At 40.9% G+C, this 13,384-nt stretch overlaps 2 protein-coding genes and 1 non-coding gene across 3 annotated transcripts; 1 reads left to right on the top strand and 2 right to left on the bottom strand.

Annotated features, from left to right (window-relative positions):
- Positions 1-113: 113 nt before the first annotated feature.
- On the bottom strand, positions 114-9,135 carry LOC138978236 (UPF0488 protein CG14286-like). Its single transcript, XM_070350905.1, has 4 exons — positions 9,053-9,135; positions 8,593-8,683; positions 6,052-6,186; positions 114-1,475 (listed from the first exon to the last, which is right to left on the bottom strand). The coding sequence occupies exons 2-4, from the start codon at positions 8,681-8,683 to the stop codon at positions 1,036-1,038; spliced, it is 666 nt and encodes a 221-aa protein (XP_070207006.1). The 5' UTR covers positions 9,053-9,135; the 3' UTR covers positions 114-1,035.
- Positions 9,136-9,306: 171 nt separating this feature from the next.
- LOC138978235 (coiled-coil domain-containing protein 115-like) lies at positions 9,307-12,609 on the top strand. The gene is made up of 2 exons (XM_070350904.1): positions 9,307-9,451; positions 10,523-12,609. The coding sequence occupies exon 2, from the start codon at positions 10,549-10,551 to the stop codon at positions 11,224-11,226; it is 678 nt and encodes a 225-aa protein (XP_070207005.1). The 5' UTR covers positions 9,307-9,451; positions 10,523-10,548; the 3' UTR covers positions 11,227-12,609.
- Positions 12,610-13,218: 609 nt separating this feature from the next.
- Positions 13,219-13,290, bottom strand: Trnap-agg (transfer RNA proline (anticodon AGG)). The gene has a single exon. It is a non-coding gene; the product is annotated as a tRNA-Pro (tRNA).
- Positions 13,291-13,384: the final 94 nt, after the last annotated feature.

Genomic DNA, 13,384 nt, shown 5'->3' with positions numbered 1-13,384 from the left:
AATGTGAACAGTGACCAGAGAGAGACGGAGAGTTTCAAGGTGAAAAAGAGTCCAAATTCAACACCATCAGCAGAGTAATTCTCACACAGACTTCAATTGTAACAACAAAAGTGCTCAATCGTTTTCATTTATTTATTTATGTACAGTCAGGTTTGGTCTTTATGTTGGCATCGTGAACAAAAAACAGCAAGAGCATTTAATTGTTGACACAAGTCAAGTGTTAATCTTTGCCGACACATAAATACTTCAACTAAAATTGATAATGTTTGATTTTGAATGTAAAGTTCAATGTCAAGTTTTTAACGGGCTAGGAAAGAGTTGAGCACCTTCAACCAACCGAGGCAAATACACATGCATGGGTGGGACTGATCTGTATAATTAACAAACAAAAACACGTCACCACAGACATTACGAATCCGGATTTCCGGCATATACCGGAAGAATCCCAACCATGCACGTGGCAACAGTTCAGTGGAGGCTAGCCATTTGGTGGCTTTGAACAGGGAGCTTTGATGTGCATGACAGCATGTTCCTGAAAGAAACGGGCGTCACATCAAGCATACACTACACAACACGCATATCATGAATCACTGTCATGCTATGACTGCTTGTCGACACTGTTCAGTAACAGTAACAACATGTTTGTCTCAGATTTTTGAGGGTGTGCAACTCTTTCAGTTTCACAGCCATTTAACCACTGAGTTAATAGTTGTTCATCTATTTTTGCGTAGATCTGTTCCTGCTTCTTCCAGTACATGCCATCAAGGTCAAGGTCTTCACTGTTTCAGGTTCTTCACAAGTATTGAAGAGCCATGTCAATAATAACTTTAACCAAGTTTGAAATGACATATTCTAACAAATTCTCTTTTACGATCATTGAATCAAACCAGCTCGACACATCCGCAAACTTTCAGAAAAGTCGCCATAGAGAAACTTACACAAAAGAAAAGATAATTTGGACAGCTCAGAGTCCTTGCAATCAAAATAGAACCCCTATCTTTTTTCTGCATCAGAGAAAGAAGAGCAAAAACAGATTTATGTCTCTTGTCCACATCCATCTGCTGTAAAATTGAAGCGAAACTCTTCACTTGACGGCTTCATCACAAAATAGTTTTTCTGAGCATTATCTGAAGCGGCACCCTCGCCTGTGTTGACAGTTTCACTTTCAGTAGCACCCTCACTTCCACCAAAACCAAATTTGAATTCCTCAGCTGAATTTAATGGCACTGAAGTGTTGTTTTGCGAAGAGCCAGGCTCTGCAGACTGCTCTGCGGTATGTGTCTTTGCAACTTCAGTGTTGTGAGTTGATTCACCGCTACCATCTGCACACTGATGTGGCTTTTCATCTTCAGGAGTGTTCACTGTGTCGCTGGAAGTGGAAGAGTCCTGTCCAGGAGCAGCTCCTGCACTGCGTCGCAAAAATTTGGAATCACTGGGAGCGTCCTTGACAGCAACCAGTGTTGACTTCTTCATGGCTGTAGAAACAGATGAATGAATCAACATCATCAGCAGAGTATTTCACATACAGACATCCCCATTAGTTTTTTTTATTAATAATAGAGATGGAGGTAATGAGAAAGTAAACAAACAACCCAAAACATCTTTAACCAAATCATAAGAAATGCACATGTACGGACCCTGTTAGTTACTGTTAGTGAAACAATAAGAATTTTGTGCTTTCCTAGAAGAAAAAAGAATCGGCCAACTCCAGCAACGTTTAAAATCCAAAAACAGCAATCTGCGCTAGAAACAAGCTGTTGTTTTCATTCTTCAGAAAACTGTTGTCAGCTGATTTCAAGTGCCATTTACACCTGAGTAGACTGCAGGTATCTGAGCAGAAATGAACAAGCCAACTGCATGAAATATATAGGGTATTGAAAGTAATAGTATATATATTGGTTACTTTTATTCTGTGCATCAATCAGTGAGCATCTGACATAGCCATATGAATACTCGCCAGAACTTTGTGCTGAAAAACAAAACAACAAAAGCAAAAAATAATTCCCGCTGGCTGGATGTTTTGTCTCAACTAGTTGCACTTGAAGCTAGTTTAACTGCAGTATCATTACTATCAAGTATAGGAAAACCAGCTTAATCCTGAATTAGTCACGGGAAAGTGACGACACAATCTGAAAGAAGAGTGAACACCACAGATTTATTAAATGCAGGGATGTAGCCACAAATTCATACCTATAGGACAAATGTCCTGAGCTCTTCGGCATGAATAGGACATTTGACTGCTTTCAGACATTTTAATAGGACATTATAATTTTGTGCAAAACACAAAATCCTGTGCACATACACATCTATATATATACGACTTGTGTGTGTGTGTGTTCGCGATGCACGGCCAAAGTTCTCGATGGATCTGCTTCAAATTTGGTGGGCATATTCAGGTAGACCCCGGACACAACCTGGTCGATGAGAATTTTCAACACGTGCTCTCAGCGCGCAGCGCTGAACCGATTTTGGTTTTTCTGTTCATCTTCCCAGATCCATTCCCAGTAACTCTTCCTTATCTTCTCCAGTGTTTTGCGTTTATCTCCCTTCCTTCGTGTGGCGTCAATCCATATTCCCGTTACTACGTTACTATTTTTAGAATGTCACTGCACTGTCCAGAACGCTTTCCTTGCACCCGTAAGTTGTCCTCACTGTAAAAGTGCAAAGGTCGAATCAATTTATAGCCACGCGAAAAATACACTGTCATCTATCTCTATACACCTGTGGATTGTAGAGTTCTGTTTGTGATGGGGTCTGGCGGCTTTGGTCTCTCTGTACGTTCTGGCCTTCGTTTGAGAAGCCATAACAGTTATTATAGGGCTTAGAAACAAGCTCTAAAATTCTCAATCTCGTTTGAGTGGACTTCGCCTTCAAATGTGATTGTGGTGTTTCGGCACTCGGTTAAATTTGGCATCGTCGACAGGGATGGGACTCGACATGAAATGTTCAGTGAATCATTTTCGTGCTGTTCCCATTCCACCAACCTGGGAGGGACCTAAGCTTGGCGGGTCCATGGTTCGGAACTTTGGGGACAAAGTTCATTCAAAGGAGGGTCAAGTGTGACAGGGAGACTATGGTCGCCCTTCACAGCAGACTCTGCAGAGTTGTTCGCCTTAGAAGTTGTGGGCTTTCCTTGAATGTACCCATAAGTTGTCTTCACTGTAAAAGTGCAAAGGTCGAATCTATTTATTGAAAAATCCACTGTCATCTATCTCTATATATTTATATATATATAGATAGATATATACGGCTTCTGTGTCTGTGTGTGTGTGTGGAGGCAACACCTGTGGATTGTAGAGTTCTGTTTGTGATGGGGTCTGGCGGCTTTTGTCTGTCTGTATGTTCTGGCTTTTGAGAAGCCATAACAGTTAATATAGGGCTTAGAAATATGCTCTAAAATTCTCAATCCTGTTTGAGATGACTTCGCCTTCAAAGGTGATTGTGGTGTTTCGGCACTCGGTTACATTTGACTTCGTCGACGGGGATGGGACTCGACATGATATGTTCAGGAATGGCATTATGGCCACTGAATCATTTTCGTGCTGTTCCCATTTCACCAACCTGGGAGGGACCTAAGCTTGGCGGGTCCATGGTTCGGAACTAAAGTTCATTCAAAGGGGGTCGAGTGTGACAGGGAGACTACCGTCGCCCTTCACAGCAAACTCTGCAGAGTTGTTCGCCTTAGAAGTTGTGAGCTATTTATAGCTAGCTCGCCAGGCAACACCTGTGGATTGTAGAGTTCTGTTTGTGATGGGGTCTGGCGGCTTTTGTCTCTCTGTATGTTCTTGCCTTCCTTTGAGTGGGCACAAACTGGTGGATGAAAATGTTCACACGTGCTCTAAGACGGCGAAGTGCCACGCTGTCTGTCTCTGTCTCGCGATTCACCCGGCAAAGCCGGGTATTCCTCTAGTATATGCATCAACATTGTGTGTGTATATTGTTTAATTACTTTTGTTTCAAACAGGACACACACAAAAAGAAACAAACAAACTAAAAAGCAACCAAAACTTCAGCACTCTTACTTTGATTGGCACACAAACTGCATGATTTCCTGACAGAGCTTTTTCTTGACATATTCGACAAAACAGTTTACCTATATAGATGGTCCCTTTGCTGTCAAATTCTAACCAACTAGTACAAAACAGGGTCAGCCATGAATAGTTAACCTTATTAAAAGACCGTCTGTGCGAATTTCCTGTTGTACCAACACCATCTTCAAGTCACGAAACTTTATTTTCCGTGATTGTGGAGGTTTCAGCGGCGACACTGTTACTGGCGCTGTCATTTTACAGAATGATGCTATTGATAGCCGTGTTTTCCCATGTTCTTGGCCCTAATGTAGCACACGATGCCGTTGAAACGCCAAACGTGTTCAGCTTTTTTTGTTGTTTGGCAGGCTTTAGCTTTTTTTGGTGGCATAATTTAGTGCCGTGCGCTTCAACTCTAACCGAAAGCAAAGTAAAACAGATGCGAGCCTTGATCAGTTGGAGTTGTCTCCCCTACTCCTAACTTAAGTGTGCTGTAGACAGGTGTATGCAAACGGCTCATACCGCAAACGGTTCGGAAAACGCAAGGTCTGCACTGCACAAATTCAGTGCACCTGTACGCGAGAGCTCTTGTTCACTTTTTGAAGATCTTTACCATGAAAGGAAAATTATCAAATAACGCGCTGTCCGAAGGAATGGAGTTCTTATCGGACAATGACCGCGCTCAGTTGAAAGCGATAGGACATCTGACCCAGGGCCTCACATCCATGAGAGGTAGCATAGGACAAATGTCCTGGCCAATGTAAAAGTGATATGACATTTGTCCTGAACAAAAACAAATCAACAGGACATTTTTTCCCGCAACAAAACGTAAATGTAATTAAACTTGACTAGTTTCTTGGCACGAGGGTAAAAGAACAAAAATACTTTTCTTGGCAAAAAAGTAACAGAAAATATAAAATAAATTACATCGAGTCAGTACAGTCAGTGTTTCTGTCTCTGAACTTCAACTACTGTGCTGGTTCCTTTCTTTTGCTGAAGAGCATTCGCTTCCTCGTTGATGTCCACTTTTTAACAACCTTCACCACCCACTGTGACTTGTGAATGTCATCCTTTTGCCCCTCCAGGTACACACGCATCAGCATATCTCGGGTTTCAACTATCTCCTTGTCTCTCTGGAGAGATGGCACTTGCACACTAACAGCATGGTCTTTGGTTTCTTGATGATCGGTAAGGGCCGATTTGCAAAAGTTCGAACAGCCAACGGTAAAAGTGTTGGACTTCCCTGTGTACTGACATGAGGTGCAAAACATAAGTTTCCTCTCTGGGTCATGCGACACCCACGGGAATGATGTCGCCCAGCTTGAGACGAAGTTACGCGTGGGGGTGAGGGAGGGGGTAGTGTCTTTCTTCGGCTCCGATGTTTGACTATCGCGATCGACATTCTCACCTGGGCGATCGGGCTCTAACTGCTCTGGGGCTGGAGGAAGCTCAGTTTCCGTGCTACTGACAGATGATGAGGGAAGGGACTTGAAGTGTAATTTCTTCTGTCCCTTTTCTGGGATCAGTTTTCGTTTAGGCGGCATGTTTGTTATTTTCGGGGAAAGCGCGAAGGGAGGCAACTCTCAACTGGCTTCGAGCATTCCGAGTTGCGAGCCTTGGAAACTCTTTGGTACTAGAGGCACAAAGTGTCTAATTTCGTCTGCTACACATCGCTTCGCAATACATCGATAAAATAGCATTCAAACTACTGTAAATTGAGAAGTACTGACGATGTCCGGATCAAATGATAGAATAATCGGACATTGACCACTTTGTGACAAAAACAATAGGACATTTGTCCTCCTGCATGAAAAATGTATAGGACATTTGAAAAAAATATCCTCATATGTCCGATGTTCGACGTGGATGTGAGGCCCTGCTGACCGCCATGCGGCTAAGTGAATCGGGCATTTGAACCTTTTGATCGGTCTATGTCCGATGCCAAATGACATCCCTGTAAATGTGACAGTGATCATCACACAGGGCTTATTCAAGATGTTGTCAAAAAACCTTGAACCCTTACCTGACAAATTCTTTTTCTCATTAGCTTTCATCTTTGCTCTGTAGTCACCAAACATGTTGCGCATGGCTTGACGCTTCTTAATAACAGGCGCCTTGCTGCTCTTCAGGATTCGGTGCACCTTTGCTGCTTCCTGGGCTGTACAAAGACAAAATAACAACAATCTTCAAAACTTAACCCTTAGGCTGGTTGTCGCGCTAGTTTACTTATACTGTCACCTGGTTGTCACGACATATGTCGCGCTACTGGCTCAGTCTGTTTGGTCGGTTCCGATTACCTCCCATGGATGTGAAAACCTATATGACCGTTTTCCTTTATTTTTCTCTCTGTTAATTCACCAGTGGCTATGTAACATGTGTTACAAAATTGCACCAGTGTAAGGGTTAAGATCCTAAAAACCTACCCAGTCAGATACCACTTTCAATTTCATTTCAAGAGAGAATTTGAAAATTAAGAATACAAAATAACGACACCATAACAGAAACACATTCTGTACAAACAAGGAGTTTTAGTAACTTCTACTTTGTTCATCTCAATCTCAAGAACACTCCTCCTCAAAAGATAGTATTCTCTGACTCCAAAGCAGCCATTGAAGCATTAAGATCTAACAAAAGATCAAAAAGACATGATGTTGTCATTGCCATAAAGGAGCTGGCAAATAAAATTATAACAAGAAGAGCAAACGCTCGATCGAGTCACTTTCGCAGTTCTGAATATTATATGAGGCATCAGATGGACAGGAAGAAATTGCTATTCACAACACAATACAGATGTAAATAATTTGACGTAAAGAATAATCCTATAAAGTTTGAATCAAATCCGATGAATAGTTTCAGAGATATGATATTTCAATTTTTTTCCTTCAAGACATACCTGTGACCTTGAAAAAGGTCAAAGGTCACCAAAGCAGACGTCAAAGTGTAGAGGTCACTGGGAGTCACGTTCACATAAAATTTGAGCCCGGTCACTTTTATAGTTTCCGAGAAAAGCCCAACGTTAAGTTGTGTGTTGCCGAACAGAAAAGGCTAGTTATCTCCCTTGTTTTTCTGATAACGTTCGTAAAAGGCTACAGATGTAAATACTTTGATGTAAAGAATAATCCTACAAAGTTTCAATCACATCCGATGAACTTTGTCAAAGATATAAAATGTCTAATTTTTCCTTTGACGCTGACCTGTGACCTTGAAAAAGGTCAAAGGTCAACGAAACCATCGTTAAAGTGTAGAGGTCATTGGAGGTCACGACTAAACAAAATATGAGCCGGATCGCTTTGATAGTTTCCGAGAAAAGTCCAACGTTAAGGTGGTGTCTACGGACGGCCGGCCGGCCGGCCGGCCGGACAGACTAACACTGACCGATTACATAGAGTCACTTTTTCTCAAGTGACTCAAAAAAAGGAAGCGAGATTAACCTGGTCTGGTGTCCAGCACACGTGAACGTGCCTGGCAACGAGAAAGCGGACAAAGCCGCTAAAGAAGCTGCCCAAGGCATAGGCGCCTCCGAGGTAGACCTGCCATTGTCTGCTTCTGAGATCAGTAGCCTTACAGACTCTCTTCTCTGGAGAGAATGGAGGAACAAATATATGCACAAGGCTATAAGCTCTGGCTGGCTCATTCGGGAAGCCCCATCAAAACAGATGAACACCTATAATGCATGCCCACGTGTAATAAAAAGGATTAACCGCCTAAGGGCAGAAGCTGGGAATTACCAATTTCTAGAGCTTAAATGCACCTGTCAATCCGACCTCACCATTGCTCATTTAACTTTGGAGTGTGATTTGAACTCATGCCACTTTCAACCCCTGACTCAGTTTATGAACTCAAATAGAAATATTCTGCCAAATACCTCAAAGGAAAAATTAAGTTATCTTTTAAGTTTTAATAAAGACCTTGGGTGGCAAGGTCCCAAACTTATCGCTGGACTTATGCACACGCACCCACTTGGTCCCTGGATATGAAGAGACGTTGCTGCGGCTGACGCCATTGCTTCTCATACAGCTACTATATATTTTTATCAGAACTTTTAAAAAATACCATTTTATATCCAAGTATCTCTTAACACCATTTTTAATTAGATGAGCGAGAGTGTGCGGGGGGCGGAAGGGTGGTGAACCACTGTACATAAAGAGAAAGTTTGTGTGCGTGCCTGTGTGTGTTCTTAATCTAAGACAAATGTCGCCAATGTTTTTACAGAGTGACGTTAAATAAACGATTTTATCATCATAACTTCTACAGTTTACAACACTGCCAAACAATGAAACATGATCGTAGTTTGCACAATTTTTATTTCAAATTATTTTAACACAAATTAACTCTGTTGTTTGTGTATTTCAGCGGTGATTTTTGAGTGTCACAGGAATTAAGGTCTGGCGCAGGCAAATAAATTTAGGCACACCAGTTGTCTAAACAGTACACACGGATGATGACGTCAAATGGCTGATGACCTTGATCGTATCTTTGCATACGCTATGACTATGAGTATGTATGACAAGGCATGCTATGCTGAAGGCCTATATGTAAAAGTAAAAACTAGCGGCAGGATTACCTGGTCTGGTGTAGGGGTCCATGGCAGCGAGCTTTTCCTCCAGTCTGGCCAGACACCAGTCCACCTCTACCTTCAGCTGGTCTTCACTCATCTAAAACAAGAGTTTTATTTCCACATCTTGTTCTTGAAATCATCACAGCATCCAGGCACACTTTTGAGATAGAACTGCATGAACAGCTACTAGATGATCTAGTTATATAGTATGACTAAGTAAGTGTTAATACAAACACTAAATGTTACACTACTAACACTTACAGTAACACTAATACTAACAGTAACAGTTTGAAGAATCATACCCATAGAAATTAGAATGATTTGCAATTTTGTTCGCGCCTTTGTGTTTAACAATTTCTTACAAATTGACATGATTATAACAAATTGTCTCCAGAAAATGGGCACGCCTAACCCCTAACAAAGAAGAAGTAATATATCCCTGAAGAAAAATGACACTTAATCTTACGTTCAGATATTAAACTTCTCTTTCCAAAATAAACGTGGTGTTGTTTTCCCTCGTCCACAGAAAGTCTGAAAGGTTAGAGTAGCTTCCCCTGTTCATGGAACCACAAATTAACAGAAAAAAATTACGTTTCCGTTTATGTACATAATGTTATCGAACACAAAGAGCTTAAAAATATTTTTCATTGACCAAATGTTTATGGTGTATAAACATTTTAACACTAGTTTTTCAAGAGAACCTTTTGCAATTTCGTTTGTTTGCGAAAATCAGAGCCGATTCATATTTTTACCTTCCCATGTCTTCTGCTACAGGGGACTACAGACCGTGGAAAGTTCTGTTCAATTTGTCGTTTGCATGAAGGGTCGTTTGTGGATCAGCTGGACAGAGTGATAAAAAGGACAAGTGAGTATCTGAGTTGAAGCCATTTGTGTGCTTAAACATTATTCATCAAAAATACCAAAGCGTCTGGCGTTATTCTGTTCACCTGCCTGTGGTTCTGTTTCTCGTCTGTTCATATCTGCACTTGTGGTCAGATAACAGGCCGCACAAACAATACAATATAATATACAGAGAGAGAGAGAGAGAGAGAGAGAGAGAGAGAGAGAGAGAGAGAGAGAGAGAGAGAGAGAGAGAGAGAGAGAGAGAGAGAGAGAGAGAGCACAAGTAGTTAGATAGCAGCTGCACAGTATGAATTAAACAGCTGACTTCAAGGAATATGTGCCAACTCTTATTCTCTTTGTTTCTGGTTTCTGTTGACAGTATACCCCGTATAAACTACAGGTACAACTGTATAATTCTGGTTGCAGAGGGGATCAGGATGGGCAGAGGGAAATAAGGACTATGATTTTAAGGTGCAATCAACAAATCTCTAATTTTTACACATGTGAGCCTGGGAGTCTTTATGAGGTAATCTTGAACTTCAGTGTGTTAAATTCATAGCTCAAAATCCAGTGGCATTCTTTACTAATTTTTGATACAAGTCCCTGTAACCAAGTCAAAGAAAATTTGTCGTGAAATTAATTGACGGATTGAGCTCCAAACTTAAGCATAATTAATTAATTTGGTTGTTTGATCGACGAAAACGGCGTACGTTGTCAACCAAGGGACATCATTTACACGACAGAATTGCCTCCCCTGTCAGCACATACAGATAATTCCTTCTTTGATGCATGTAAACGAAATGCAACCGTACAGTTCATCGGAGTTCATTCCGTGACTTTAAAGGGATCTAAAATTACTTGTTATCAAGTACAAGTGCAGGTTCTACAAATTTGGAGTCTTCAATGCCTCTGAACTACGAGCTATGAATTTAACACACTAAAGTTCAACATTACCCTTTATGAATTGAAAATTGAGTAGTTTCAGTTTTGTTGTTGTTTAATCACTTGTTGAGGTGGTTGTTGCCTTTTTGTTCTTTTCTTTTTTACATTTAAAAAAATCCACCCATAATTCACAAGGTCTGTTCTCTTTCAGAAGCTGAACTTGCTGGTGAAACAACAATGGAATCACAAATGGATTTGACCAAACTACGAGCATCTCTGGACCAGGTGACATTAGAATTCTTTGATGCCCTGGAGTCGCTGTACCAGAGCCAGACCAAGCTTGAGTCACTGATGCGAGACGGGTTTTTGAGCATGTCTCGCGCTCGTTACTCCATGGGTGGGACTCGCAATGTGGGTGCTCTGCAGTTTGCCAAAAATGAAATGGAGATGGAAGCGTTATCTGTCATTGACGTGTCAGCTGAAGAGGAGTCCAGCAATAAAAAGGACAATGAAGATTCGTGGACTGATGTGGAGTTTAAACTCTTTGAAAAGCAGGCAGGCAGATCAGAGAAAATAGACGCTAAAACCTCAGAGAAAATTGACCATGTGCGCCAACGCAAAGGCAAGAGAATCAGTGGAAAGGATGAGGGTGAGGACACTGTGGAGACGATTGGAATGCAGAAGCTTGGCAGTGAACAAGATGAAATACTTAAATCAAAGGAAAACAGCAGCCTGAGGGACCCATTGAAACTGTTTGGTGTGTTGGTGTCGCCTCATTTACGTCAGTGCCAAGGTTCATTCAAACAGGCGGTGATCGTGTCTGTGGAAATAGCCAACCTGAAGCACAAGCTGCAGGGACTCCAGCACAACTTTGAGCAGCTTTTGTCACAGAAAAAGGCTATTCTGGCGTCATGAAAACTTGAATGACAAAGACATCAAAATATGTTACATGTATTTAATACTGATACATGAACAATTTGTTTCTTTTTCTTGGATAATTTTTATTGTATTGATTTTTGTTGAGTGCTGCAGGGACTCCAGTGCAACTTTGAGCAACTCTTGTCACAGAAAAAGGCTATTCTGGCATCATGAAAACTTGAATGACAAAGACATCAAAACATGTGACATGTATTTAATACTGATACATGAGATGAACATATATTTTTTATTTATTTTTATTGGATAATTATTATTGTATTGAGTTTTGTTGAGTGCTGCAGAAGTGAACATTCTAGACAGGAAATCACTCAATTTATTTTCTTACTGTATTTAAAAAAATATATTTCCAGAAAGTTCCTGACATTTCACTATATATACAACCATGAACAATAATTTAAACACCTACGGACATGTTGGTGTCACCTGAACCTGAAGCTGGTTCTTCCTGGTTTAGAAAATTCAGAGCTACATCCTACATCTCTAGCTCATGTTGGGACTGAGCCAAACGTTTTGGAGAACTTACCAGGCTTGACCACAGTTTGAATTTTCTTCCACATCTGTATATCATTTAAAGTTGATGTAAAAGGCCAATGATGTCATGTAGAAATCTGAGGTAAGGTTTGAGCAAAGTGCACTTGTCTTTTTTTTTAATGAAAGGTATTAGTTCTGTATCTCTCTGGTAGGCAGTGTTTGGTCATATGGTCAGAGATTACACCTGCAGCTTTGTTTAAGTTAGGGTGATGGTGGGGGAAATAGCTGTTAACATTTTGGTTTTTGTATGCCTGTAGACAAGAGGGCCAACAGCAGCTGTGGTACAATATAATGTTTGGATGCAGTACAATAATTAATGTATGTTGAACACTATAATGGTAAACACAAAACATTCCGCAGTGTGATGGGGATATAGCTCAGTTGGTAGCGCGCTGGATTTGTATTCAGTTGGCCGCTGTCAGCGTGAGTTCGATCCCAGGTTCGGCGGAAATTTATTTCACAGAGTCAACTTTGTGTGCAGACTCTCTTCGGTGTCCGAACCTCCCCCCGTGTACACTACATTGGGTGTGCACGTTAAAGATCCCACGATTGACAAAAGGGTCTTTCCTGGCAAAATTGCTTAGGCACAGTTAATAATTGTCTACCTATACCCGTGTGACTTGGAATAATAGGCCGTGAAAGGTAAATATGCGCCGAAATGGCTGCAATCTACTGGCCGTATAAAATTTCATCTCACACGGCATCACTGCAGAGCGCCTAGAACTGTACCCACGGAATATGCGCGATATAAGCCTCATTGATTGATTCCTCCTGTTCAAAATGTTTCTGTTTTTCTGATTTTGTTGTTTTATTACATTATTGAACGAATGTTTGTGCATTTGTTTTGTGTGTGTGTGTATTTGTATGTATATTGTGTGTGTGTGTGTGCGCTTGAGCAGTGTCTGTCTGTCCGTCTCTCTGCCTCCAAGACTAGCAGTCTTTTACCAACTTCAACACCTTTTCTTTTCTTTATTCCATTTTTATTTAGCAGTAAGTGAATAATGTGTCTCATTTGTTTATATAACTAGTGGCAAATGACAAAAACATGAATAAGCTCACTTCTACACTTATTATGTATTATCTTTATGAAAGGTGTCCAATGCAATGACAGCTAGGAGTTCGTAAAAACAATCTCTCTGATCTATTCAAGTCTTCATACTGGGTGTGGTGTGGTTGTGATTGAACAAGTTATTAGGTGGTCACTTCACTAATTCTAGCCAGTCAAGTGAAGAAAAGGGTGAAAAAAAATGTCTATCACACAAGACTGACATTGGAAACTGCATATAATCTAGCAGTTAATATGAAATGAAAAAAAAATGAAAAAAAATCCAATTACAAATGTTTGAGAATATTAATTCAAATAATCTATTGATGGAAAGAAAATAAAACTGTTGAATTCACAAAAATAAATTGTGATAGTGGAGGGAAAAAAAAGTCGGGCTCGTCCGGGATTTGAACCCGGGACCTCTCGCACCCTAAGCGAGAATCATACCCCTAGACCAACGAGCCAGCTGAAACACTGGCCTCTTCGTAGGGTCTTAAACCTACACCACTGCCCGCGTGCACTAAGTACACGGGGATTCCCCTCGAGAAAGTTTGGTTT

The sequence above is a fragment of the Littorina saxatilis genome, linkage group LG10 (genome assembly GCF_037325665.1).
Source record: "Littorina saxatilis isolate snail1 linkage group LG10, US_GU_Lsax_2.0, whole genome shotgun sequence".
Taxonomy (NCBI): Eukaryota; Metazoa; Mollusca; class Gastropoda; order Littorinimorpha; family Littorinidae; genus Littorina; species Littorina saxatilis.
The sequence above is the reverse complement of the archived record's forward strand: the minus strand, read 5'-3'. Positions and strand labels throughout refer to the sequence as shown.

Bases quoted from the DNA above. Each gene is read 5' to 3' on its own strand.
- LOC138978236 (XM_070350905.1), bottom strand. From the start codon at position 8,683: ATGAGTGAAGACCAGCTGAAGGTAGAGGTGGACTGGTGTCTGGCCAGA. The intron at 6,187-8,592 runs GTAATCCTGCCG...GTCTTTGTACAG, and splicing joins GGACCCCTACACCAGACCAG to CCCAGGAAGCAGCAAAGGTG. The intron at 1,476-6,051 runs GTAAGGGTTCAA...CTGTTTCTACAG, and splicing joins TGAGAAAAAGAATTTGTCAG to CCATGAAGAAGTCAACACTG.
- LOC138978235 (XM_070350904.1), top strand. From the start codon at position 10,549: ATGGAATCACAAATGGATTTGACCAAACTACGAGCATCTCTGGACCAG.